This window comes from Saccoglossus kowalevskii, chromosome 2 (assembly GCF_978046115.1).
Source record: "Saccoglossus kowalevskii chromosome 2, keSacKowa6.1, whole genome shotgun sequence".
Lineage (NCBI taxonomy): Eukaryota > Metazoa > Hemichordata > Enteropneusta > Harrimaniidae > Saccoglossus > Saccoglossus kowalevskii.
The window spans coordinates 27,447-51,909 of record NC_140642.1 but is presented as its reverse complement, the minus strand read 5'-3'; the positions used below and the strand labels follow the sequence as shown (position 1 = coordinate 51,909).

The 24,463-nt window shown below is 37.0% G+C and overlaps 1 protein-coding gene across 1 annotated transcript; it reads right to left on the bottom strand.

Annotated features, from left to right (window-relative positions):
* Nucleotides 1-5,231: 5,231 nt before the first annotated feature.
* On the bottom strand, nt 5,232-23,958 carry LOC100374707 (uncharacterized). The gene is made up of 9 exons (XM_002741510.4): nt 22,752-23,958; nt 14,899-16,692; nt 13,809-13,994; nt 13,341-13,565; nt 12,305-12,450; nt 11,303-11,470; nt 10,989-11,124; nt 9,618-9,801; nt 5,232-7,074 (listed from the first exon to the last, which is right to left on the bottom strand). The coding sequence occupies exons 1-9, from the start codon at nt 23,857-23,859 to the stop codon at nt 6,807-6,809; spliced, it is 4,215 nt and encodes a 1,404-aa protein (XP_002741556.2). The 5' UTR covers nt 23,860-23,958; the 3' UTR covers nt 5,232-6,806.
* Nucleotides 23,959-24,463: the final 505 nt, after the last annotated feature.

The following is a 24,463-nucleotide window of genomic DNA, read 5'->3' as shown; positions in this document are numbered from 1 at the left end:
CTGCAGTTAACGAGTGGGGAAACTCGCTAGTGAATGACATTCCCGATTTTGGTTCTGAACTGGATGTGCCTTCTAATTTATGTTACTGGCTACGGAGGTGTACTGCGGTGCAATGGAATCCACCCGGACCACTCTCCTTCTACAAGTTACGAATATTGGACAGATAAACTCTGTAATTGATTGGTATCGTGCTCGACTGAGTGTGCAGCGTGTATTCTACGACTACAGTGCTTCTGACTGCGTTTTGTAATTACCGTCGTCGCCACCGTTAGCAGAGACTCGCTGGAAAATGCACCGTTATCACGCAAAGACCCGTTTTCATCTACCTTGAAGAAACTGTATGTAGGTAGGGCTGTGTCCGATCGCCAGTATATTATTTGCGTCCGTTGTTTGTTATGTACGTTTGTCTCTTAGTTTTATGCATGCATGCAAAATTCTATGTTAGACAATTATTTACATTATCGATTTAGGCATTTCCTCGTAATAGTATAACGTAATCCACTACCCTTTTCCCGTGTGGAAATATTACAATATTATTACTGAATTATATTTCTAGTGTTATATTTTTGTGTAACAACACAACGTGCACCCCACTACCCCTTGTAACGGGTCAGGCATTTCCTGCCCATCTTTTAGGTGTGTGGAATAAAGTACGTTGTTTAAACCTTACTCGTGTAGCGTGTACTTGTTGTTTATGTCGCATATAAATTATACAACTGTCTTAAGTTTCGAATTGTTAAAGGACCCAGTTCACAGGGGTGTTATGGGTGTCATTTGTTTGGGACAATTTGAAACCTTAGCTCAACCCAACTAGCACCCTGTGACAAAATATTTTCTTCAAAATAATATCTTAATATATTTAATTTTTGGTTTTTTTTTACCTTTGTGAATCTAATTTTTTACCTTGCCCGTAGTGTAAACGAAGGGAAAGGTATAGTGAGGGAAAGATGTTGGCGTTGTTGTTGGCGTGATCTGTGGGTGTGATTACTCAAGTATTTTTTACCCGATCGGTTTCAAATTTATATACGTTATAAACAAAGGTGTAAGGATAACAAAGTTCAATAATGGTGTACTTTCCATGCCTAATTAATTAGATGTGTAGTAATTATTTTTTCAGTTGAAATGTAATTGTTGTGAAAGCTTTTTTTAGTTGAAGAAAAGTAATTTTAATGTTTTGAAATTCAATCCTCCAAATCTGTATCAGGATTTAACAAGAAAATCCATGATGTAATAGTTGTTTTGAAATCCATTGTTGTCTGATATACATTTTCATCTTAATAGAAGCAGTGCCATCTTAAGTTCATTATAGAAAAATGCATTTGTTTTTGACTCCCGTGTGCGAAGCACAAAAAAGGAGTCTTTGCAGTTAGTGTGTGTGTGTGCGTGCGCGTGTGTGCGTGCGCGTGCGTGCGCGTGCGCGTGTGTGTGCGCGCGCGTGTGCGTGCGTGCGTGCGTATGCTCTGGGCCAATGCGCAGATTTGATTAGGTTTTGGTAAAAATCCATGCATATTAATTACCTAATTTGCATGATAATTAGCTGATTTTTGGCTGTTTCATGACTGTTCCACTGATATCTAAAGAACCACTCATTGGATTTTGATGAAACTTGGCACACAGATGCTCCAAACTAATGCGCAGGTTTGATTAGTTTTGGATAAAAATCTGTGCAATATTAATTACCTAATTTGCATAATGATTAATCAATTTTCGGCTTTTCCACTGATATCTCAAGTACTAATCATTACATTTCAATAAAACTTGGTACATAGATGTCATAGTACACTGCACAAACCTGAAAGTTTTCAGGGTAATATGAGTACATATTAATTACCTAATTTGCATAATTAATTAATTTTCAGCTTTTGATATTTCAAGTAGTAATCATCATATTTCAATGACACTTGGTACATAGATGTCATAGGACACTGCACAGACCTGATAGTTTTTAGGGTAATATGAGTACATATTAATTACCTAATTAGCATAATTAATTTTTCAGCTTTTGATATTTCAAGTAGTAATTGTCACATTTCAATGAAACTTGGTACATAGATGTCATAGGACACTGCACAGACCTGATAGTTTTTAGGGTAATATGAGTACATATTAATTACCTAATTTGCATAATTAATTAATTTTCAGCTTTTGATATTTCAAGTAGTAATCATCATATTTCAATGACACTTGGTACATAGATGTCATAGGACACTGCACAGACCTGATAGTTTTAGGCTAATATCAGTATATATTAATTAGCTAATTTGCATAATTAATTAATTTTCAGCTTTTGATATATCAAGTAGTAATCATCATATTTCAATGAGACTTGCTACATAGATCTTCTAGGATTATGCAGAGACCTAATTAGTTTTAATTGGATATTAATTACCTAATTTGCATAATGTTCCACTGATATATAAAGAACCATAAATTGGATTTTAATGAAACTTTTAAAGAGAACTATGCAGAAACCCAATTAGTTTTTGGTAAATATGTATGCTTATTAATCTCCTAATTAACATAATTAATTAACACTGATATCTCAATTACTGATCATCACATTTGAATAAAATTTGGTACATAAATGCTCTAGGACAATAGACAGGCCTGATTAATTTTGGGTTAAAATTTGTTCATATTAATTCTCTAATTAGCATAATAATTCATAATTTTTTTTGTTCTGTTCTGTTCATATTAGTTACCTGATGTACATAATTAGTTTTCAGCTTTTCTATCAATATCTCATGTACAAGTAATTTTGAATTAATTTTTAATGTGTCTTCAATACTCTCAGCACACGGGAGTTCTTTCTAAGCTTTCTTTGATTACTCTAGTTAGTATTTGACCTTTGTGTGAAGTCACTGTATGGTAATTAGATCTGTTCAAACACGTTTGTCAGTTTATACTGTGAGCAGTAATCTTCTCAAATAGCTGCATTGGGTTAACTTTGTACAACTATGTGTGTCATTCCATTTCCATTGTGTGACTTGAGTATGTTTTTCCATCTTATTATAATCAGGGCCATCTGGAGTTTATTATTAGAAAATGTCTTCTATTTATACTTTAGTTAACGTTTGATCTTTGTGAGAAGTCATTGTATGGTAATTAGATCTGGTCAAGGTTTATATTCAAGCTCAACAATTGCTTGAGCTTGGTACACATCAGTCATCAGTACAAACACATTATTTGAGTTTACTTAGTTTGTTAAACCAGTCTTGAGGGTCTGTGGTTAAACATTATAAGATAGTATTCTACTGTAAGCAGTTGTACTCCGTACTAATCCTCATTGTTCAGTGAGTTACGTACTAAGTTCAATAAGTTTTGTAAAGTTGCTACTGTACATGTACAATAAATTATATTTATAGAGTTCACATATAATAATTATACTGTAAGTTGCTATAAAGCATATTCAGTATTCTTCAGTGCAATAAGTTTTCTAAAGTTATTACTGTACAATCAGTTATAAGACACATAAAATAATTGTACTATAAGTTGGCATATATAGTAGTATATTTATGGGTATCTAATAACACATATAAATCAAAACACTGTGCACTTCAGAACCATTTACTATTTTACAATTTCCAATCACATATTCTAGTAATGATTATTTTAGTGAAGAACCAATACATGAATATTCAAGTAGTCATTGCAAGGCAGTTCATGAAATTGTCAAAAATGTGACCAATCAAGTATTACCACCATACTTTGTTATACAGTTGAAACGTTTTTCAAATTTGGGGAATAAACACCTGTCAGTTATTCAATAAATTTAAAAATGTCTGAGTATGTAACCAACAGTTACTATAGTAATACTTCATGCTTCAAGTTATATGGTGTAATAGTACTTCAGTCTAATCCATTACCGGTACATTACTATGCCTGTATTAAAAAATCTGATAATAACTGGTATAAATTCAATGCTGACACTTATTGATATTACATGTTACTGCTTATATGACTGTTTATCAGTTGTTAGAAATAAATATTATTTGTTATGAATCCACCAATTACAGTCAGGAACCATGTCATCTACTTAGTTGGCATGATTTATCTACTGATGTGAAAGATCATGTACAAAATAAGGCTGACTTAAGTTCGTCTCTTCAATATGATGTTAAATAAAGATTACACAAGCAAATTGAGCTTGGTGAAATGAAAAAGAGGCATGTAAAAGCTGATGTTATTGATCGTACGAGGTAATATGCATGTACAAAACAATATATGAAACAGAAACGTAAAAACCAATGTTATCGTCAATCAAAAAGTCAAATATCCCACAACTGGAGAAGGAAATATATTCAAGGAGATTAAGTAAGGCAATTATAGAACAATTGGAAAAGTAGAAAAATCCAATGAGATTAAAGAGGAAAAATATAGAGCAATTAGAGAAAGAAGAATGCAATGAGATTACACCAAAAAATCAACAACCCTCCCCAAATGTATAGATTAGAGTGGTATTTGGTAGTAAGAAATAAATATTATGTTTTAACAATTCACTCTTTCAAGAATTTAGCCAATTCTTCGTCTCAACTTAGGGTTTCAATAGTTTTGCTATGTTTTTTTACCTTTGTGAATCATGGCAAACCCGCCGGCGAATCTCCGGGATGAATCTGTATTCCATTATACACGACGTTCAGAACTCCTGGGAATCCCGTCGCAAATAAGATTTGCTTTTCATGTATTTGTACTTGGAATGGGATCTGTTTTTAGACGGGCATGGGTACCCGTGCTCTAATTCGAGTGCCCCGACCAAGGATGCCCGCATCAAATTCTTTTGCAGCTTCCACATTAATTTGATATGCCAATTCAATCAAATGCTCCAAGAGCACTCTGGAATTTCTACATTTTTCATTCGTGGCAGCTGGCAAGATGCCTAGTTAATGACGTTTTCGCATGTATCATGTTCGAAGATAAATATGTGCTAAAACGGCGGTTTTCTATAATATAGCACACATATCTCGTGCACTCGCATCATTTGCATATATCTGATATTCTTGTACAACGAATGACTAAAATTGACATTTGTTTCTCGTGTTTGGATTGTGTTGTTTGTACCCCCCCAGAGATTTTGTGAACTTATTTTCTGATAAAGTATAATTTAACATATCCCTCTTACGCATCTACAGGTTAATATTTAGCTTTGGGGTGGTGGTTTGTAAAGTCAACAATATTATTCAGACTCAATATTGAATTCACATCAATGCTCATATGAAGACACGAGTCACGGATAAGTTTTCTATTGTAATTTATTATTTAAATTCACTGTTTAAAACAATCCTTGTACAAGATTTGAAAAGAGCCACGTTAATGATAATAGCATATTCTTATTGAGTGCCAGCAACCTGTAAACAGAAGTAATATTTACCTAATAATATACCTAAACTTTGATAAATAAAAGAAAATGACATGCTCCAAAATATCTATTGATTTTATTTTATTTCAGTATTATTTTTATATCATTGTTTGTATAATATGAACCATAACATTAACAGGTACAATATACATACGAAATAATTTAATGCATCAGAGAGAACAGGGTGAAAAATATCAAGCTTCTGTACTGTCTGTGGCAGCTTCTCAGTCCAATAATAATATACATACCAATGCAGATGTTCACACAAAAACATCTATATTTACAATTCTATCCCTGCTCAAAATATACGGCTATGTTTTTAAATAAAGTCAAGTCAATGCAATTGTAGAGAGAGAGAGAGAGAGAGCGCGCGCAAGTGTGAAAATGCGGTTTAAAACAAAGTAAATTGCCAAAGCTGACCGAGGGCACTATTCGAACTCGTAAAGGTTGTCATGACGTGCGGCCGGACGATTAATTTGTTTTTAAGTAGGGTAGTCAGCGTTGCAGTAATTGGCGCATACTGTGTTGTACCGTCGTCGTGCAAATATATAAACATATATAAACATAAAATAACGATTAACAATATTTTAGTGCATGTTCATTAGCTTCATCAAAGAACACCAGTCTCAAAACAACTTGATCTTAAGGATGTAGTAGAGGTTTTTTTTCTTCAAAAATATCAAATTTAATTTGTTTCCATATTCTCTTATACGAATATATAAAGCATGCATTCAACTAGAAAAAAAACAATTGTAGCGATGGTGTAAGAGGGTAATACATTTTGAGTAAATCTTACAGTGTTTTATGTTTTTTTTGTGATTTTTCACGCTTAAGTAAACATCGGTATTCGGGGTTAGTCTAGAGAGTTGATCTCGACTCCAAGCTTTGGCATAGGTATTACCACTTTAACTTTAGAAAATACGACACAACTCTACCCTTTCTGAACTCTGACACTGGGTATCATATTTCAAAACAACGCTGACAATGTTTTTAAAAAGTGTTATGAGGTAAAATTCTAGGTCACGCAACAGTAGACAAACTGGGAAATTGAATTGAAATCTTTTATAGTATCTCTAAGTACCACGAACATCATTTCTGTGGCCTTATTTCAGTTTCTACGAAAATAACACCTCTCCATTTGCAGTGATCACGTGATTACATGGTACCATTTTTTATTGGAGTATTTATTTCATATTATTTGAAAAATAAGCTTTCTAAAAGTATATAACTTAATGGGATTCGAAGAATATGTTACTTCAGAAATGTGCTATGCAAATGCAATAGAAAAAACCTCTACTACATCCTTAAGAGAGAATGGCAAATACTATAGCAAACATTTTTTTTTTAATAAAATGCTTTTAAAATAAATGTAAATTGTTTCCAATTATTACCATCATCTTTCAGAGACAAGACTATAATAACAGTATATATACTTTGTATTTATAAGGCATCAGAAGCATTTCCTATGCACAATTTGTTCCCCTTGGTCAGCGTACTCGTCCACCGTCACCCATCTATCCATGAAACTACTGTGGGATGCCAATATGGAGCCACCGATCCAAGCAGAGTTGTCCCTCTCCGTCGGCGCACTCACTGACATATTCAAATTGAGTCCTCTTAGTTCCTTTTGTAGTCTTGGCAAGAAACCTTTCAGCTTCGTATTTCCACCAGATAACAGCAACATGTCCTTCAGCAGTGCGCGGATTTCAGGATCACACCTACGAAACGACAGGTGATAACGTTAAAAAAAAAAAAAAAAAAAAAACCCGGATGCATGGCGTGAACAAGCCCCAGCGTCTAAATGGTTTTAATTTGAATTCCACTTAAATTTGTCAGGTATTTAGGAAATGTTCGTATATTTTCTGCCATGTTTTGAAGCATTTTAATGTGTGTTTTCCCGGCATTTTATTTTATGAGTAGTTGTTTAAACCTTGTTGAGACAGTGGGTGACTGGTATTTTACACAATAGTCTATACATGCACTCAGTGATACTATACTGTATACATGCGATGGCGTCATGCTGTTATCGATACAGAATGTGTTGTATCAAAGAAAAGGAACATTTTTCACGCCTACTGAATACCAGACCCAGCCAACTAAATGTCTATTGTTAGAACGAAAGGTCAGAATTAAATAGTTCTTAGTGAGCCAGGCAGGGTTGCACAAAATATGATAGATGTTGTGGACCAGGGTGCCGTCATGGAAGGGCTCCACTGAAAGTTTGACATTAGCCCCGAAAAAATCAAACCTAAAGGCCAACCACTTTAGTGCGTAAGGTGTCATTTTGATGCAGGAATGATCTCACATTTAAAAGTTTTGAAGATGGACCAAAGCGTATATTTATTATGCACACGTTGTATTTAAGTGTATCCCCCACATAACAGTCAATATCGGATCAAATACTGCATTTCCATTTATAAAATAAAGTATACAAGTTTTGAAATCTATTGCTCAAAACTCTGGATCAAAACGTATCGTTTCGAGATTTGTATTCTTAACACAAAAAAAAATAATGAAATCCCAAAACGGAAAGAAAACTCTTTTGGTATTAAATTAGCGCGATATACCTATACTATAAGGAAGAATACATCTGCGATCAAAAAATCCAGTTAAGAGAAAAACGTAGTTGATCTCTGGTGACCTTGCTCTTTGTTATATAATATTATTCCCTTTATCATAGTTTGTTTCAATATGGATATGCATTGGCATAATTAAATTTGAAAAAAAAACAAGTTTTAGGGTTGAAAAGCAGTTTACCGAATAGGAAAGCAGCTTACCGAATGTCCGTGAAAGATGTAAATATCTTATAAAAACATTGGCGCCTAATTTGTTTAATTATTTTAAGGGACATAATTTCTAGCTTTATTAAAAGTAATTCAGATTTCTTAGTATAAAAACAAATGCCTCATCTCAGAAAAAAAGTGCTGCATTTAGACGTGAATAGATTCATAAATCATGCAAGATACCAGAAAATCCTAGCTGCCTTTTGACCAAGTATTTTGTACAGGTGTTTGGCAAAGATTAATGATTCACTGGGACAAATATGAACTGCCTTATTATATTCATTGTGTGACTACAGCATTATTTGAAAAGTAAAAAAAAAACGCCCTCTATAAATAGCTATCATGTTGCAAGCTCTGATTTGTAATGCAAATCAACTTAAATAGTTGGTTGGTGTCCAGTAGAGAGAGAAGCCAACAATACTTTGCCTCCTGAGAATCTACATCTTCAAACACTGCAATCTTTGTTTTTGAAGTGCGTGTTTATATTACTATTATACTATTATATCATTCTGTTTTACTAGCTGAAACAAATTCCTGTGAATTTTCATTTGTCAAATGAACTGTTTGTCAAATACAGAATACCTATTTCTGAGTACAACTTTGTTTTCGAAATGTGGATGCAAAGTTTTGCTTTTTATGTACTTTTTTAAGTATTGTTTTTGATTTGATAACTTTGGACTTAAACAAATTTTCTATTAGCTTCAGCTCTTCATCAAAGTTTGGCACCCAATTCATAGGAGTGCTTATATTGATTTTCTGACATCTTGTTTTCTGTAAAGATTTTAGGTTTGCAAATGTGTATCAGACTATGCAAAAACTCTCTTTATGAGTTGGTTTTAAAACCCAGTCTAGTATTCCCATAGGATTTGGGAGATACATTACCAAGGATATTATTACAAGATAAATGATTTGCTTCATTGAACACAGACAACAATGCACATTTCCACTGAGATCAGTGATCAGTCAAGTAGAAACAGTCAAAATATTTTATCAGATTTTTTCAATTTTGCATGATATTTTCATACAGGACATCTGTTGTTCAAACTCAGGGAAGACTTTATACTGATGAATAAGGTGACCAAGTTTGATAAAGTTTGGAATAGAATTAGTGAAGTTATGGTGCACACAATGACAATTATTAACGATGAAGAAAACGCCGGACAGAAATGTATCCCTTAATATACCTTTCCCTTCCATCTTTGATGTTACGGGCAAGGTAAAAAGTGCTCCAGTTTCACTTTGGGCGTGAGACTACCAACGGCGTTAACGCGATTTGGTAACAAACACTGCATATTTGTATTTAAGGTATATGTTCGAGGAGCATACCACCATCTATGCATGTCATACATAAATGCATACATTCACAATAAGTTGATATTTCACCGTCGACGGTATCGGGAGATTGAACATTTTATGGTTTATTAGAAGATTAACGCTTATTTGACACCAGTGGTTTACAGTAAATATTAAATACCCACCTTTGTAGCGATTCTTTAACCAGCATATGTATTCCAGATTGATGAGTGATCCCAACAATGCTGGGGTCAAATAAAGACTCTGTGCACTGAAACAGTTCATTACTAACTTTCATTGTCTGGCCATCGGGTAATTTATATTCATGTGCTTCAACCACCTTTGCTCGTCGTTTCTCATTTTCACAATCTGTGATATTTTCAGAGAAGTTGAGCATAAATATTAGTAGGAATTGCCTTCAGATTTTCTCAAGATTATATTAAATGCTTCCAGGTTAATTTTATAGCAGAACCGCCTGCTATATAATTAAATTGCTTAAACTTAAAGTGTTTCATAAAAGTTTGAATGTGTGTCTTATAGGTGCCACATAACTATTGATGGTGCAGTTACAATACAGTCTACAATGACAAAATTATATATCTTCAGTTTACCAACATCAAATACAAATATCAATTCAAGTCAAATCCCAATCCCATGATTACAGAGCATATTTTTAGGAATGTGGTAATCTCTGATTTACATTCTCGACCAATTTAAAGTTGAGGCCGTCATAATGACGTGCTGCTTTATCCAAGTAGAGTTAATTGCGGTATACGAATTTATTCTAAACATATTATTTTATAAACTATTTGTTATGAATTCGCATATTTTTCCTGAATGTGAGTCAACTTATTGCAATTATGTTTTTCACCATTGTTGATTAGTGCGTTTTTTAGTTTTTCCCACCGGAAGCTGAAATGGTAACAACAAAATAAAAATAACTCAACTACGTTCAACATTAGTATTTTATAATGATAATGTGTATAAATTGAAAATTTATTTGTTATTAATATAGCTAAGTGTGAACATCATCTTACAAAAATATCCTAGTCCAGTTGTTAAGTCATTTTCATGACAGCTTCTCATTCGTGATTAATGAATAGTTGGTCAACTAATTTCGTCCGTTTTTGTAAGAAAAACACACAACTAATTTAAATAGATTTATTTCTTGGAAAATGAAAAACAAGGCTGAGCCAGTAACAAGAGTGATACTTGTTTGATAAGTATGTATGATAATTGTATGTGATCATTCTTTTATTTATAACAATGAAGCATATACTGACATTGCTTTTGAAATGTTAGTGAGAAAAGAAAACAATGTATCAAATAACTTAAATCAGAGAAGTAAAGGCATCATTACACAATGAGAACAAAGGAGAAAGAATCACACAGTATTTGTAGCGAGACGGTTTTTAAGAAAAAGTCGAAAATGAAAAGTTGACGCCGATAGATGGCGACGGGCAATCACTAATATGAACGAACAGTTTCACTCGACAGTCGATAGCAGGTCTAAAACGTAGAATTTAAACATATCGATAAAATAAATGGATATTCACCTAATGCTACATATGACAGTCTCTCCTTCATTATTCGCAAAATTTCCCATTCCGATGACGTTGTGAAATTGTAGCCTCGTTCACACTGCAATAACCTGGCCAGCTGACGAGTAACTTCACGACCTGCGATATCAAGCTAAGAGCAGAATGCAATATTAACGTTATAACTACAGTTTCTCAATCAATCCCAGAGACAGTGCATTATTATCTTATATTGTAATTCACTTTTCGGCAGCAACATTTTAAATATAAAGCGACATTTTCCAGTCACTTTCACTGTAAGCGTTATCCCAGGAATATAGCACGCATCTTACCACTGATACAGCATGCGATAAGGCAAATCCTTCGTATATTGGTACCAACTCGGTGACACCACTTCCGCTGCTCAGAACAACACCGGATGTGTGACCACTGGCATGTAAGGACAGCACGGCTTGGTTCGATAAAAATACTGCGGGCACATGGAACCGTTCGAACATCACCTGAAAAAATAACTTCATATATAAACAAACACCAAATGGAATGAAATCTAACACCACTTGGAAATGGAATTCTCCGATTGTTGATTTATAGACTTTTATCAAAAATATACAACCTCTCTCACAGGGAGGGAAAAAAAGGGTCTGGGCTTATATAATACAGATATAAGGTTGACAGTCTGAGTCGTAAAAGTTAAAATGCAAACAATACACTGACTAGTACTAGATGTCCTAAGTTCCAATAACTTGTTGATAAAAACAATTGTATGACATTGCCTTTGTGCATAGCTTTGGAAACTGGCTTTAATGACGACTATGCTTTTTAAAAGCGCATGTCGTCAAATTGCATGGGTATGTTTTGTGAGTGTCAATGTGTGAGTTTTAATCCCCTGACCAAATTAACAGAGAGACTGACAACAAAACTGTCAGTATCAATGTTACACTAAATACAGCTAAATATGGCTTCCAGTGTGTAACTATCCAAATGGGGTCAAAACTAATCAAAATAAATACATTTTATTAAAACTGAATAGTTTTTATTCCATTTAACTGTTGTTAGGATGCTCCAAACACAGCATATGTACCTTCAACGCGAAAATATAAATATTTTGTGCAATAAAGGTCAATGAGGGTTTTCAAAGCAGGAACGTGGTGTGAATTCTGCTTTATTAGTAATATTTTAACTCTAACAGATAATAGATAGTGTGTGTGTTTGGATGAATACCAGCATGCCACTTACAACGTGAAACAATGTAATTGACTAAATTTATAGAAACAGGTTTATTGTGAGTTAACCAAATAACCAAGAGATACTTCGTTCACGGGTGAAAAACTAACCTCGAGGTATTTTTGTCGTTGTTCCCTGGGTGCTGTAGCTATCTCGGTGATCAGTACTGGGTGCTCAGATGGCGAGAGATCTAATTCGTATGTGAACACGTGGTCCCAGATTCTTTCCATGTCGCTCCAGTTATCAATAATGCCATCTACATGGAAATAAACACACATTGCTTTATTGTATCCATGTTTTGATCTTTATGTCAAAGCCCGGGCGTCAAAGCAACACATTAAGAACTTGTGTCACATTACCACGCCACCAAGCGGGAAAGATCAACGACACATGCCAATCAATATGCAAACCGAATATAATATATAAGAAAAAAAACACATTGAAATATTGGTGAAATATACTTACAATTTAAAGAATAAAGAGATGTTGTGCAAGTAAATAAAATATAAAGAAAGGTAATGTAATATAGCTGTATTAGTAACTCCAACTAGCAACTGATTAGCAAATAATATTAACAACTGATAAAATCAACTGATACATATTATTATCATATAAGGTTATTACGAGAATAGCTGAAAGTATGCACGAAAACAGTTCAGCTGGAGTATCGACCGCGCGCAGCGGAGGTCGATGCGCGACGTACTGTCTGGGTGCACACTTTGAGGTACTCTCATAATAACCTTATTATTATACATCTTTTCTTTCCAATGATACACCATGGGAATGCCGGAAATGTTTAGAACAGAATCAGCGAACTTCTTTGTGTGGAGTCCGGTCAAATTCTGGTGGCAGCCATGTTTGTTTTTATTATTAGAAGACGCGCTTACGCGCGTAATCATTTAATTTTTGGAATTCGAATTTCCTAAAATGGTAGAATGAAAATACCCTGTAAAATACCGCAAAATTACGGCACGTTGTAACTTATGGCGTTACGGTGACAGATGTATAATAATGAAAATTATCTTGATGTATGGTCGCTTCGAGATAACAAGTTTTCTGAAACTAAAAACAACCGTTTTAAGTTGTGCCACGTTAGGCAAAGTGGTTCTATCAGAAGCCGAAATTACGCAACGATAGCCTGCTTACCTTCGACAGGATAATCGAAAGATAAAATCCCTTGATTGGCGAGAGCGTCATCACCGACGAATGTATTCGTTTCCTTCGATGACGCACTCTCCACGCTATCTCGTATTCTGCCAACCAGTGTGGGTATCGAGGCACTCGGCAGGTAATCGCCTGCAAGACCAACCTTCAGAACATCCGACCCGTTATCTAACACCACTGCTTTGTTATACCACGGGCTGAAACAATCTAGTGGGAATAGGAAATAAAAATATTTACAACATTTATCAAACATATGGTATTTGCCGCGTTTGTTTATTCGTCTGTTCCGATGATAGCTCACAATGTTTTGCATCTTGCGCAAGAAGCTGTGATAGCAATTCGAACAATCTCATTAGCCAGTACGAGTACATCCTAATTAAGCGTTCGACAGTACGATCTTCATGGCAACTGTTATTACGGATCGAAAACGTGGGAAATGAATTTGTATACCTATCTTGTCGGTGTCTGCTTCGGCGATTCTATGTGTCCGGTCGGAAATAGATCCATCACTAGGACTGTCTTTGAGCCTTCTATCACTCCTTTTCTCGCTTTCCTTCTCTTCGTCGTCATCACTCTCGTAAAACTCGATGTCAACCGACAATTCGTCTTGAAGTGCCTTGTGCCAAGCGGCGTTCGCTGTGAATGGCAAATCGGGACGAATCGGTGATTAATGAGAACAGAGTAAACGCTGTGAATGAAACAAAACAGCAGCGCACATTCCTTATAATAATATCTCTACATCAAATTAAAATAGTATCACCATTACTCAGCGAATGATCCGCCGAGACTAAAGTTACGTTAACTGAGGCATTTCTTATTCAGTGTCAAACATATCCATCCATTTATATATATTTTACAATGGTATTATTCAAAATAAAACAAACTTAAAACACTGTGGCGTGTGCAGGTTGTACCAGTTTCGCGAAAACTAGGTCAGATTAAAAAAAACACTGTTGAAACATGTCACATGGTGCATAGCTGTAAAATAAAACGAATATAGATCTTTAAAATTCGGAATAACAAAACTTGTGTCACTGAGTAAATGTTGTTGTACTGCTGGTCAATGTCTACTGTGCTATCGTGGTAGTAACCCAATTTTCTATACGATTACCTATATATAGCACAAATCTAAATCACCAGAAAATACATACACAAATAAATTAAATGAGACGATACATTCAGCCACCACCACACTCGATAACGGAATGCATGAATGAGATTAGTGAATCTCTATTGCGCAGAGTACACCATCCCTGCACACAAGTAAACATTACATGTAAGCATTTCCACAAATGGTTTGATTTCAAATTAATTACAATAATTAAATTAGGCCCGTTACATTATGTGCACAGAATCACGAAATGATTTTCGGACTATTTCATAGATTGTATATTTTAACAAGATTCGATGTTGACGAACTATATAACAGAGCATTCCAACAACAGATAAGGATTTATGTTTATGTACAGTAATCGTATGAAATTAATGTTGTATTTACAAATAAGCCGCGGAGATTTTCTACAACTGAGTGTTAACTAACCTTCCGAGTCCCACCGACTTGGTTTTCTAGTTTCTCTTTCGCCATATCCATCCGATCTTTGTACATCTAAATATTCCTCCCTATCGACTGTTTCTGGTTCACTACATGACTCGAGGAATCGCGACTTTGCGCTCTCGCCGTCAACGTCCAGACGATCTGACTGATCTTCAGCGTCTTGAGCGGAACTCGTCGGAACGTTTTGCTCAGCCTCCTGTAAAACCGGCATAGGGATGCACACAGTGGTGTCATCGGAGGACGACTCAACGGAACCCGTGATCGTCTTTGAAAGTAATAAACTCGATTTTGCCGCATCCGAACTTTGCAGGAATCGAGATTTGGCATCTTCTGTTTCTATGGTGCCGTTGTCCTCACTACCATTGCTCTCTGACGACGTCGAAGTGGTAATGGTTGTAGTGAGGAGGAAATGTGACCTTCCTTCGTTCTGTGTTACTTCTAGGAATCTCGATTTTGCACCATTTTTTACAGCAGCTTGATTACATTCATTTGCGCCACCGGTTTTATTGTTCACAACTCTTTTCTCAAATGTGATGTCACTTTTCTGACCAAAAATGAAGTCCGGTTTATCAGAACTGTCTGAACTATCGCTAGAACCAAGTGTTTTCTCTGTGAAGAACAACATGGCCTCTTTAGCTGAAGACTGCGTAAATCGTGTTTTTACATCAACTATCGTGGCCGGTATCGTCGCCATTTCTCGTTTGCTTCGCTGTAAATGTATTTTTTCTGACCCGTTTAAATCGGGGATGTCAAACCCGTAATCTCGTTGTAACCGCGGCCTTTTGATGTGTTCCTGTTCCGAAAGGGAGTAAACGTTGTCAAAACAATATTCATTATCTCCATCATCGCCATCATCATCAACCCCGACAACAGACTGTGAAAACTTCACGGATTTTCGTTTTGTAGGACTGGTGGGACTGGGTGGAGCTGCTTCGTGTTTTAAAATTGGCCGTGGCGGCGGAAAACTCATTTCAATATCTGGTGGTCTTCGTTCTTCCTTTTGGGGGTACGACTCCTTTACTGTATTGATCGAGGGAACACCTAGACACTCGTACGAAATTAAACAGGAGCTTGTAAATTGTTCCGAATTAATATTGCTTTCAAGTTCGTTGTTTTTTTTTGCACAAACAGGTGCTGGTTCGCCGACTTCCATAGTTCGTATTTCAGGTACGATCATAGAAGTCAACACCGACGACGTACGTATGTCGACCTGCGTTTGAGTTGTTAAATATATGCATTGTGTTGACTTGGCAGCCACCAATTCGGACATACACACATTTGGCACTCCGAGACTGTCATTCGCTTTTATAGATACTTGCTCTGGTACTTTGTTCATTTCGTCGTCCGATTTAGTATCTGGTGGCGTGATTACGACCGATGGCACCGGCATTTTAGAAACGTAAACTTGCTCCGTACTGACCGGTGGCCCGGTGAACATTTCTTCGAGTTTCACCTCAGCCACGCAACTATCGGAGTCAATGCCCGTCTCCATGCCATCGCGAGATTCAGTTGAGATAGAAACGTCGTCTTGTACCGATCTGTTCTCTTCGTGTGTTGTTTCACTGATAGGTTTAGAGTACGACACGTGGTGACCAACGTAGACCATAGGCACTTCTAAACTTACATTTTGATGCACTGTGGGTAGATGCATTAAAGTTGTATCGGACAAACTCAATCTGTGGGTGTTGTCATATTCGTTTTCTGTTTCTGGCTGATTGTCACTTTTAAATATATGTATCAAAGGGACCGGTGCTGATGACCGACGAACACCACTAATTACTGGAAAAAAATATTAAGTAAAAAACGTTAGTATTTCTGGTTACTAGACGTTCTAAATATGGGCGGACGGCGACACGAGTAGACAGTTTGCTGGTCGATTCAGATTCAGGTGCAATGAACGGAAAGACAGGCAAACGCATGACCAGATATACCCGATTAATACATATAATTTCTTTATATATTTGGCTGCTGGAAAATAATAGCAGTATACAAACGCGAATATTGTGGCAGAATGAGCAACAACCAGAGATGGAAAATGAATAACTATTCTTACATGCCTTTCTGATCCTACGCCACTTGAGATTAGTGCTTAATAGGTGTCATCATCGCACAGCATTATGTGCACTGTATATGCGGGCAACGCAGGCAGGGTTACCTGGTCACTTTCTAACGCACGTTCTAATGCGTCTGTAGTATGAGTAACCAACATTTCATATAACGCCCGCTCAGAAATTTCAGTATGAGATGTGCAAGCAGTGATTAAAATGAAATTTAGTTTAATGTAATAAATAAAAGCAAAATAATAGAATATATATTATATATGAATATATTAGTATACTAATTGTACCACGTTGAATTTTCAAGGTATAATGTCCAAGCTTACTGCCCCCAGAGAGGAATGAACGGATACAAAACCGTGCGAGCGGTTTGCACTGAGATGAAATATAATTCGATGTTGTTTTGAAATCACGGCTTACGAAACTTCTACAGGGTGCACACTGGACGCCCCCACTTGTGCAATTTACTGTACTAACATGGGACAATGACACCCCACGTCATACAAGGCCGACGATTAAGTATGCAAGAAACTTTGAACCCCGCTAGCCTACTAACACTCCACATGTGCTCCATAAATACATGGTCGATGTACAAGTTTTGTAATGGCGGACTAACCCAGAAGTTGCAGGGGGAATAGATGCGAGAGCTTAAAGTGGCTCCAATATGGACATTTCTATTCTACACATAAGGCGCATGCGCTTTGACCTCATTGGTACACACTATTAATTCAAAGCACATGCGAATTCACATATACATGTGTATTTTTTATCCGAACAAATGAACTCTATTTATTGTGTTGCAAGAATAATATTTCAGTTTGCAATAAGTCGAAATCCGTGAGTATGTATACGTGCAATATCAACTTTGACCGAATTGGGAACAAAAATGATATGCGTAAAGTTTCAATACAAAAAGAAACCCAAAAAAACCCGGCATCTTCCATCGTGCTGTGAGGAACAACGAAGATATTTGTCTATATTCCCATGTTCAATCAAATTCTTCCGCCAGATAATCATCAAGCGCACCGTCAAGGAGAGAGAATAACACCACATTCATCATGGATAATCTTATCGAACACACAGATCCTGTTTATCTCCAGTCTAAAAATAATGTGCACTGACGTCCACGGAGAAACCAAATCAAGCATAAAACAAGGCAATTAATATCAATCACAGAAATAAAATTGCTTTCATATGCGGTGAAAACTAAAGCTAAAGCATGGGAAAAACATTTCCTTGGATAAACCATAATGGTAGGTTTATTGTAATATCACATCGTTTCTTCACCGTGGTATATTGATGCGTTGGGTGTTGTTTGTTGTTGAAAAGTGGTTCTGACCTCAGTGTTAGGAAACAATGGACTGATTAAAATTCTTCTTTCATCCCCGGTTTTCAAAAGTTGGTGTATGGATTTAGAGGCAGGAATATTTGTTATCAGAGTCTTTCAATATACTCTGCGCATAGGAATTTATCACATCTCACTGCTGTTATACAGGCTGTGATTGGTTGAGACTCAATTACATGACATTGAATAAAAATGGATATTACATGGGTATATCACATGGATGACGTCACCGAAACTACTACGCAACGATACTGCGCATAACAAATTGTCGTTCGCTGCACTCAGGCTGGTGCTGCCCCCTGCCGCTGTAGTTTTCGGGGTTCCTTTAAAGGTTTTAACGGAACTTTAGCAATCCGAAATAGACAGCGAACGTGCCAGAATGGATATTAAGTAAGATACTCTATTTTAATTTAGGGTATTTTTATATGAAGCATAAATGTACGGCAAAGTTTGCACAACCGGGGTCGCTGCGGTGAGCGTTCCACGCCGATGCTAACCGAAAACGATCTAAAGCTGTGCGAAAGTAAATTCAGTCACTTCTACGGCACTCTAGCATTTTTATCTTGAGATTGATCAAATAGCTTGCGTTTGAGAATTTCTTAATTCATTTCAAAATGAAATGTTATTCTCGATAAATTGAGTGATTCACACTGCTGAAACACGGTTACTAAAAAGAGTATCCGTGGCTGAAAATAACATTTACTGAGTGTATTTCACATTTTTTCAGCAAATAATGTAGTGTGAAACTTGTTATAATAGATAAAATAGAATATTGCCTATATTTGTGGGAGAGCGGGTGTGAGTGATGTATGGTAGATGTGATTGTGCATGGATGATGTCTGTTTGGATGTGATAAAATAAATAACACATGGTTATTTGGTCAATATCACAATTTGTTGTCTGCCCTCGGGCTGTTGCTCATGACCATATTTAAACGTCACATCCCACCAGAATCACGTGGGATTATTTTTTAGCGCGATATAAAAGCAGTTGTCTATGTGGAATTCAGGAGGGCGGACGATTATTCTAAAATCACAGTTTTGGGAGTTTCGCTCACATCGGAGGTCACGTGGGCCGAAACAAGTATAAAATAGCTATAAAAGCGCAAGAAAAACGTAGAAATATGATGCTCTTAAAAAATACTAATTTGATCCATATTTCCCCGCTGAAAATACTGTTACATTCACTCAAATTGCTACATATTCAAATTTGAGTGAATTATACTATCCGGTTGTGGAGTTTTTGTACTTGGGAGAATGAGGTTACCCTTTGCCACAACTACCTCCAGGTCACCCTTGGGCAAGGTGTAGTACCTGTCAGCCTTGGGTGCCAACTTCCCACATAATAAGTTTGGTTGACGTCAGTAAGGGCATACGGTCATAAAAACCTTGCACCAACTCAACCTAAAATGTGAGGTATTACCTGATAAAGACAACGTGTATGGTTTAATTATGTATATATTTATCCTGGGCAAGATTTTAAACTACATCCGGTTGTGGAGTCTATGGACTTGGGAGAATGAGGTTACCCTTTGCCACAACTACCCCCAGGTCACCCTTGGGTAAAGTGTACCACCTGTCAGCCTTGGGTGCCAACTTCCCACATAAAATGTTTGGTTGACGTCAGTAAGGGCATACGGTCGTAAAAGCCTGGCACCAACTCAGCCTCACGTCTGAGGTATTACCTGATAATGGCAACGTGTATGGTAATTTAAATATGTATATATTTATCCTGGGCAAGATTTTAAACTACATCCGGTTGTGGAGTCTATGGACTTGGGAGAATGGGGTTACCCTTTGCCACAACTACCCCCAGGTCACCTTTGGGCAAGGTGTAGTACCTGTCAGCCTTGGGTGCCAACTTCCCACATAACATGTTTGGTTGACGTCAGTAAGGGCATACGGTCATAAAAACCTTGCACCAACAGATCCGCATAGGTGGACAATATTTTATGTAAATATGTATATATACGTTTCAGTTATCCTTAGCATTTGGCAGGGGGGATCGTAACCTCTTGTAGTGAGAACCAGTGTGACTGGCCTGCCAACGGGATGCTAAGGTTTTTATAGTAAAAGTTATCAGTCACTTTCGTTAATGTAATTTCGTTTTATTTATCCGTATATCAAAAATCACTATACTATACTATACTATTTCAATGGAAGTATGATTCGTACGTGAATCCTAGGCAAATCGAACGTTAATCGAACCGTACGCTGTGTTCACACTCGTCGAATAGCAGGGTCACAACTTCATACCACCCAACAGTAGTAATAATGATGATTACAATTGTACAGTCAACGCCATTTCATTTATAGATGTCTTGTCACGTGACATCTTCATTTCGGGCAGTACAGGTTGAATGAGAGAAGAAAGCGTCTATCAAATTAACATCTAATTTCTTTTAAACCCACCAAATCAATCTATGCGCATAAGCTGGTTAGTATGCAAGGCTTAAAATGACCAAAGCAAAACTTCAAAAATGGCTGCTAATCACTACAGCGTAAAAAAATAATCAAATATCAGGCAATTTAGATGACTTGTATTTTATCACACACAAGTTTCAACATTTTTGTGCCAACTTTTCGTTTCGTCTGAAAATTTACCTTCTTGTTAAATTAATATGCAAATTACCAAATTATTATGCGAGGATAGACTACTAAAATAATTACAATAGTATTTTTATCCATACTAAATGGCATTGTAATCGTTTATTGTATAGATATCAGTACATGATTGAAGCTGCACAGTCTTACACACAGACATTGCCTCGACAGCATCTCCACCCATAGGCGATGTTAACACGGACCTTTAAACATATTTTTTTTTATTTAGAATTAAATAAGCAATATCGTCATTTTCAGATTTTCACTCAAAATATTATTGTTAACGGGCTTTCTGAGCGAGAGTACACCACAGTTTCTATTTATATACCTCTTTTGATGCTTTCATTATTGTAAATAAAAATCCCTTCAAACTCGCGGCCATTAATTCACCCAATACCAGTGGGCGTGCACAACACATTGTGATAATATTGTGTTCAGAAATTGACTTTATTTGGTAGTTCCTAACTGACATCATAATAATAACTCCCTTAATAACAAGTTAAAAATTTTCACTGGCAAATAGTGGAGCAAGAAAGTTTGCGTCAAAGCTCCACGGGGAGCCAGCCAAACAACACACGCCACAACCGCTAGAAAATGTTGGAATGGTGGGAAACTAGATCTGCGAGAACTGATCAGCTCTGTAAGTTGAACAAGGCGGGATTAAAATAGTCACACATGCCAAGATATTATGTGTTCTAATTTCAGCTACCAGCAGACTGCTGAGACCCTACAGTTATACGATGACGCACGTGTGGGGCCTTCAATAAGGTTGCTTTCGTCAACCTCTTTTAACGCGGCCTTTATGGGCAACTTTAATAACTATGCAAATGAGGCTGTTTTGAAGTTGTTTGAAAAAAATACGGTTTCCGGGCCCTGTCAGAAGGTTGACTCCTGGTGTCTTAGACAAAATATATGTGTATGATGTGGGACAGTGATCATTGAACTAAGACGTACTTTTAATTGTTCACCAATAAACCATCTATCTTTACCGTGTAAACAAATCCATACCGTTGGCTAAGATATAAAACGCATTTCTATAACGATTTGTAAAATATAGGGTTCTCTGACATTCTTATTTTTGATTTCACGTTTAATTTGAATATCACTAAATCGCGGTGCATATATATTGGCATGTACATTTCGGGTATGTTACTTGTCATCGATTAGTTTTGAATGTTGAGCGCTAACTGTCGATATTTGACTATTTAATTTTTTTAAAGATTTAATCTTTTGAATATTTGGCTTCAAATACTCTCACGCCACTTGGGCCTTCGTAGCAACGTATGGACATCAATGGCCAAATTCATTGCTTTTCAGGACGAAGGACTTAATGCCGATGACGTTTCTTTTCAAGGGGTGTAAGGTATCAAAGAAGGGTAGCTTTAAATTGCACCATCGTGACAATTCTGGCATGTGGCACCAGCGGACTCTTGCTAAACGTGCGGCCATTGCCGCTTCGGCGACTGAACACCTCAACAAGTCGTAAACACGTGGTTTACGTCACTGGTGGCATTTAGAGAGCACAGCAGGTGAAGTATTTCCAGAATAGCACAGAGGCCTGCAATGCCGTACACTGAATAACAACAACCCTAGTCTAGAGCTACATCCGGTGCTAGTGTCTCTTTCACATTGACGTAGTCGACACGATATGCAAAATATGCAATTTTTCACAACTCCTGTAGTACGCGGGCAACACTTTCCCATGCGTCTTTCCCGAGCAATGTCAATTACAACTTGTTAAGCGACACACGTAAGATGTATTGTACAATTAAACAAAATAATAAGAAAGATGTGATGAAAATGAGGGAAAGAAAAAGTATAGATAAAATATACCTGGTGAGTCTGTCTGTTTGGTACTTGTCAAATCGGTGAACTCAATGCCGTCATGTAATAGCCTACACACATCGGGCTTTGGGTGACCCATACTAAAATCCGATTTCTGTGTGTGAATACCGGATTCGAATTTACTGCTTGATTCTTCAGATGCGCTTTTTACTGGCCTCAGTTTATGATCAATTTTAGCAGCAGTGTGTTTGCTACATTCTATCAATGCATGGGGATTATGTTGGCCCGATGATCGGACGTTCAGCCTGCCGGTTGTACGATGAAGACTCTTTACTTCTTCGTTCGGATGATTAGGCTTAGTTCCTGTCCCTTCCTTTTTACTTGATGATGCTGACCTTGTTGGAGTTAATGTCACGTTGCTAGCCAAATCTGAAGTGTTCCTTTGCGCTGACGCCGGACATTCATGTGATTTTTCTTGCCGTTTTTCAGTTATCAATGTTTTCCCTTGTAAATGAGCCTCTAGTTTTTGCCTTTCGCAGATATACCCCCTATCGTTATAACAATCGCTTTGTTGCTTGCTCGCTCCCTTCTCCCATCGATACTCGACATTATCACTGTGAATGTGTTGTTTAGTAGCGCCAGAATACACAATGTTTGTTCTCGGTCTAAAGTCCTTACTCCTCTCCACGACCTCTTCGCTTGGTCCGAATGTTCGCTGACTTCTGCTAGGATGTACAATATCTTTCGATTGTTTATCAGAAGACAACATCACACTCTTCCCGCTGACATTGCTCTCAAGAATCTCGCTCCCAGGAACTACCGATATTAAAGCCCTAACGGCGCCAGCGATTTCCTGCTCCTTGCTGGGATATGGTCCTTCTCCCCCACCATCACCAGGACCGATATATTTTTTAAGCACGTCCCCACCATCATTATTATCACCACCACCAGTGTCTAACGGTTCTCCCGCCGCTCTCCAGCCGCCAAACAGTAAACCCAAACTGATGTAGTTTGCATATCCCCGATGCTGGCAGTAATATACGACAGCAGATGACACGGCCACCACAGCTACGGACACAGCGACTTGCGTGGTGAGAGCAGATGCCAAGAACAGTTCATATAAATGGAAGAGACTGAACAGAAACGCTTGCAACATGGTTACGTAATAACAGCCACCCTTATTTATCAGAACTTTAAATCATGCGAAGGGGCAACACAGTGAGCATGTAGTACCGATCTCACAACCTTCACAGACTGACTGAACTCTGGTGAAACGATATAAGGGCTATTTTTAGCCACAGTTTAATGTTTCATTATTGACGCATAGTTGCCCTTAGAGTCAATATAACTGCCCCGTTGAGTCGACGTCAGCCAATAAGCTGACACATATGATGTGGAAACTGCAGAGACACACCCCTTTCTCAACGAGTTTATTTTCGACTTATGGTCTTGCATTCCATCACTAGGCCATCGTAGCTACCGTCGAATGACGTCATATCCGCCTGTATCTATGGCAGTCAGTGACCCATGTGTGATATGTTAATTTATGAAACGACGTAAAGAACTTCTGAAAAATAGTCTATTCCAGGTCATCTATGTGAAAAAAGCGACAAACTACAGATTCACAGGCTTGGATAAGTCAAGGACATGGTATCTACACGGGCATAAGAGATGCTACGTGCCAACTTCTGATTGGCAGACCCACACGTCTTAATATTCAACGTTAACTTTGGGTTGAAGGTGATTTTTCCACACTAGCC

Excerpts from the sequence above, each read along its gene's own strand:
- LOC100374707 (XM_002741510.4), bottom strand. The coding sequence starts at position 23,859 with ATGTTGCAAGCGTTTCTGTTCAGTCTCTTCCATTTATATGAACTGTTC. Across the intron at positions 13,566-13,808 it reads AGCAGACACCGACAAGATAG|ATTGTTTCAGCCCGTGGTAT; the intron begins GTATACAAATTC and ends TATTCCCACTAG. Across the intron at positions 7,075-9,617 it reads GTTAAAGAATCGCTACAAAG|GTGTGATCCTGAAATCCGCG; the intron begins GTGGGTATTTAA and ends GTCGTTTCGTAG.